Source organism: Mandrillus leucophaeus, unplaced genomic scaffold, assembly GCF_000951045.1.
Source record: "Mandrillus leucophaeus isolate KB7577 unplaced genomic scaffold, Mleu.le_1.0 Scaffold8, whole genome shotgun sequence".
Lineage (NCBI taxonomy): Eukaryota > Metazoa > Chordata > Mammalia > Primates > Cercopithecidae > Mandrillus > Mandrillus leucophaeus.
Window position 1 is genome coordinate 1,462,696 of NW_012108696.1, and position 4,374 is coordinate 1,467,069.

General features: G+C 57.7%; 1 protein-coding gene across 1 annotated transcript in view; it reads right to left on the bottom strand.

Moving 5' to 3' along the window:
- Positions 1 to 1,762: 1,762 nt before the first annotated feature.
- The window catches only part of MAP2K2 (mitogen-activated protein kinase kinase 2), a 20,327-nt gene continuing 17,715 nt past the window's right edge, over positions 1,763 to 4,374 (bottom strand). Inside the window, exon 9 of the mRNA XM_011967351.1 lies at positions 1,763 to 2,150. Within this exon, the coding sequence (XP_011822741.1) occupies positions 2,040 to 2,150 (111 nt within the window). The 3' untranslated portion in view covers positions 1,763 to 2,039. The remainder of the gene's footprint in view (positions 2,151 to 4,374) is intronic.

A 4,374-nucleotide genomic window follows, 5' to 3' on the forward strand; every position in this document is an offset into this window, starting at 1 on the left:
CCTGCTTGGAGCACACACAGGCAGCCAACAAATTCCCCTCAGCCCTCCCAGCAATCCTGAGGGTCCTGATTACCCACAGGGCGGCCCCTTCAACACTTTTATTTTTCTCCTATTTTTTTATTTTTTGGAGCCACACTGTCGCCCAGGCTGCAGTGCGGTGGTGCCATCTCGGCTGACTGCAACCTCCACCTCCACCTCCCCAGGCTCAGCTGATTCTCCTGCCTCAGCCTCCTGAGTAGCTGGGACTACGCTGTGCACCCCACGCCTGGCCAAGGTTTTTTTTTTTTTTGTAGAGATCGGGTTTCACTCTGTTGCTCAGGCTGGTCTTGAACTCGGCTCAAGTGATCCTCCTGCCTCTGACTCCCAAAGTGTTTGGATTACAGGCATGAGCCACCAAGCCTGGTTTTTTTTTTTTTTTTTTTTTTTTAAAGTCATGTGAGACTTTAGGGGAAAAATATGAAGGAGCAGAGAAGCCCGGGGAGCTGTTTGCAGGAGGTATCAACTCACCTCTTCCTTGGTGTCTGCAGAAAAAAGAAAACCACACAAGACTAGAAGGGTCACCCTAAGAAGAAAAGGACGATCCAGCAGTTCCCACAGAACCACAAGCTCCCACCTTCTGCTTTGTTTTCTCCAGAAATACAGTGCCGGCCACCCTTCCCCTACCATTCGCCTGCAGATAAGTATCAGCTTGCTGGTCGTCTCCAGGAAGTACTGAAGGGGGAGGCTCGCAGCCTCACGAGCTTTACAGAGCTCAGAGGGGCCCTAGAGCGGCCCAGCCGCCCCCACATCTAGCCCAGAGGGCGACTCCTCTGTCCAGGGACACGGCCCTGAAGGCAGAAAGGCTGGGCGTTGGGTCTCGGACAACTGGAGAAGCAGGTGACGGGCCTCCGGGAACCCTGAAGACCCCAGGACAAGCCCTCGCTGTTTCATCTGCAGCCCACTGCGGCGGAAAGGCTCAGAGGCCCGAAAGGGTGACATGCCCTGGTGGTCACTTCTGATTTGTTGGACGAGGAGAGGTGACAGAACCGCCCGCCTGGGCTGGGCCTGCTGCAGGCACGGGGGCGGGCGGGGGGGTGCAGGGCGTGTCTCGGGACCTGCTGGGGTTTCCAGCCACACCGACAGCTTGGAAAGCCGGTACTTCCTTTCTGCGGGTCGAGTCTCAGCTCAGCGGCCACTGCTGGGAGCCGCCGCTCTCCGAAGCGCGGGGACAGGGAGAGGACGGTGTCACGCTGGGGAGGCAGCAGGGGCGGCCTTCCCTTGGAGGCTATGTGACAGGAGCCGCGTGGAGGAAGTGGCTTCCATCACAGAAGGCCGAAACTCTGTCTTCCACAGAGGCAGAGACAGTGGTGGGGAGGACAGAGGGAAGCCACGTGGCACTTCCCTTCTTTTCCAGTCAGAGCCCTGCTCTGTCGCCCAGGCTGGAGTGCGCTGGCACCATCGCGGTTCACTGCAGCCTTGATCCCCTGATCCCCTGGATTCAAGCGATCCTCCCACCTTAGCCTCCCAAAGCAATGGACTGACAGGCAAGAGCCGCCGCCCCGGCCTCGCTCTCCTTCCTTTCGGTGAGAGCCGCCATCCCCTGGGGGCTCACTGCAGGTCTTCATCTCTGACCCAAAGGGAGCGGCTGGCCCTCGGGAGAGCCCTGTGCCCTTAGCCTCGGCGCCCCGCCATGCGGGCCGCCTCAGGGATGCCCTCTCCATGCCAGGCTGAAGCGAAACCCAGCACCCAACGCCGAACGGAAGAAAGAAGCACGATGGTGCAGTTTGCTTTTTCTCTCCCTGTTTTGTTTTGTAACCTAAGGAAGCAGAGGCTCTGAGACCACACACAGCAGCGTCGCCCGGCCCCGGAGGCACCTCGGCCGGGACGGGCAGGAGAGGAGACCCCCGTCCCTGCGTACGCAGTTGCCCCGCCACAGTGCTCTCCGCAGGGGTGAGGCAGGAGGGTGGGTGGAGGCGCCAGCCTGTCCTCAGCTGGAAGGGCGGGGCGTGGACAGGGACGGTGGGCAGGTCACCAGCGGGACGCGGGGAGCCCAGCCGCTGTCACACGGCGGTGCGCGTGGGTGTGCCAGGCTGGTTCAGTCGCAGGGTTTTACACAACCACCCGGCAAAATCCACTTCTTCCACCTCGGACCGCTTGATGAAGATGTGGTTCTGCAGGGAAAGGGGAGCCGTGAGTATCCGGGCCAGGAGTCACAGTAGACCGGGGAGGGCCAGGGTCTGCCTAGCGCTAGCAGATGGTGCAGGACGGAAAGCAAAAAACAGAGGAGACCCTCCCTCCTTCCCAGGAAGACGCACTCGGGGCAGGAGAGGGAGAGCCACCCAGGAAGGGGCAGGGGCGTCCGCCAGGCCTGCGAGGGGTCTCAGGATGCTGCGCTCCACCCGGGGCGGGGACACCACCAGCCCGGCAGCCTGGGCTCCCAGGGGAGGGTCTACGCTCACGCAAGCCGGGTCCTCCGGCCGCTGTGGACGCTGGAGCTGGATCGTTCTCTGGGGTGGGGCCATCCTGGGCACTGCAGGGTACTGAGCAGCATCCCTGGCCTCCACCCACTCCATGCCAGGGGCTTCCCCAAGTCACGACACTACAATGTCCTCAGCCATTGCCAGGGTCCCCCGGAGCAGGACAGTCTAGGCAAGAACAGGCTGTTCCACAGAACTCCCTGCAAAGCACTGTACAGGCACCATCCCACCCGCCAGCACATGAGGCTCCAGAGCCCCGGGAGTGGCTCCTGTGGCTTGAGAACAAAAGCCTCAATTGTATTTCAGTTCAACAAATTAAATTAATTACTTTTAGTTTTTTTTATTTTTTATTTTTCTGAGACAGAGTTTTGTTCTTGTTGCCCAGGCTGGAGTGCAGTGGTGTGATCTTAGCTCACTGCAACCTCCGCCTCCTGGGTTCAAGAGATTCTCCTGCTTCAGCCTCCCCTGTAGCTGGGATTACAGGGATGTGCCACCACACCCGGCTAATTTTTGTATTTTTAGTAGAGACAGGGTTTTACCAAGTTGGCCAGGTTGGTCTCGAACTCCTGACCTCAAATGATCCACCTGCCTCAGCTTCCCAAAGTGCTGGGATTACAGGCATGAGCCACTGCAACCAGCCTTAATTTTTATTTTTTGAGACAGTCTTGCTCTGTCTCACAGGCTGGAGTGCAGTGGCACAATCTCAGCTCACTGTAATCTCTGTCTCCCAGGTTCAAGTAATTCCCCTGCCTCAGCCTCCCAAGTAGCTGGGATTACAGGCCCGTGCTACCACGCCCAGCTAATTTTTGTGTTTTTAGTAGAGACCAGGTTTCTCCATGTTGCCCAGGCTGGTCTCGAAATCTTGGCCTCAAGTGATCCACTCGCCTCGGCCTCCCAAAGTGCTGGGATGACAGGCATGAGCCACTGTGCCCGGCCCCATTTAACACATTTAAACAGCCATGTGTGGTTAGTGGTTCCTGTACAGGACAGCACGACATGAGAAGCCTCCCGGTTAGAAAGGCTGGGGGAGGAGGGCGGGTGCCCTTAAGGAAGAGGCTGGGCTGGGCCACCCCACGGCGGGTGAGCAGAGGCCTTTGGGGTTCCCAGGAGGGTGGCGTCCAGGACCTTGGGTCCCCGAATGCTGCCTCTTTTGCAGCTGGAGGCAGGCAAGGGTGTCTCCCTAAAAGTCGGTGCAGGTATGGGTGAAAAACCAACCAACTTGATAGGACACACCTCGGCTAGGTCCACAGGTTACCAGGCTACCCCACAGGGGAACATTGTTAAGAAGCTGGTTCAAAAAAGGCTATTTCAGCCAGGCGCAATGGCTCATGCCTATAATCTCAGCACTCTGGGAGACCAAGGTGGGTGGATCACAAGTTCAAGACCAGCCTGGCCAACATGGTGAAACCCCATCTCTGCTAAAAACACAAAGATTAGCCGGGCGTGGTGGCACGAGCCTGTAATCCCAGTTAGTTGAGAGGCCGAGGCAGGAGAACTGCTTGAACCTGGGAGACGGAGGTTGCAGTGAGCTGAGATTGCGCCACTGCACTCCAGCCTGGGCGACAGAGCAAGACTCTGTCTCAGGGGAAAAAAAAGAAAAGTTATTTCAACATTAGTACTCCTCTCTATTTATTTATTTATTTTGGAGAGGCACAGTCTCACCATGTTGCCCAGGCTGCCCTTTAACTCCTGGCCTCAGCCATCCCCCCATGGCACTAGGATTCCAAGCGCCCACCACTGTGCGCAGCCTGCCTCATTAAAAAAGAAAAAATGTCACATATGCCAGGTGCAGTGGCTCACACCTGTAATCCCAGCCCTCTGGGAGGCTGAGGTGGGAGAATCATTTGAGCCCAGGAGTTTGAGACCGGCCTGGACAGTTAGCAAAACCCTATCTCTCTAAAAAACTAGCTGGGCAGGT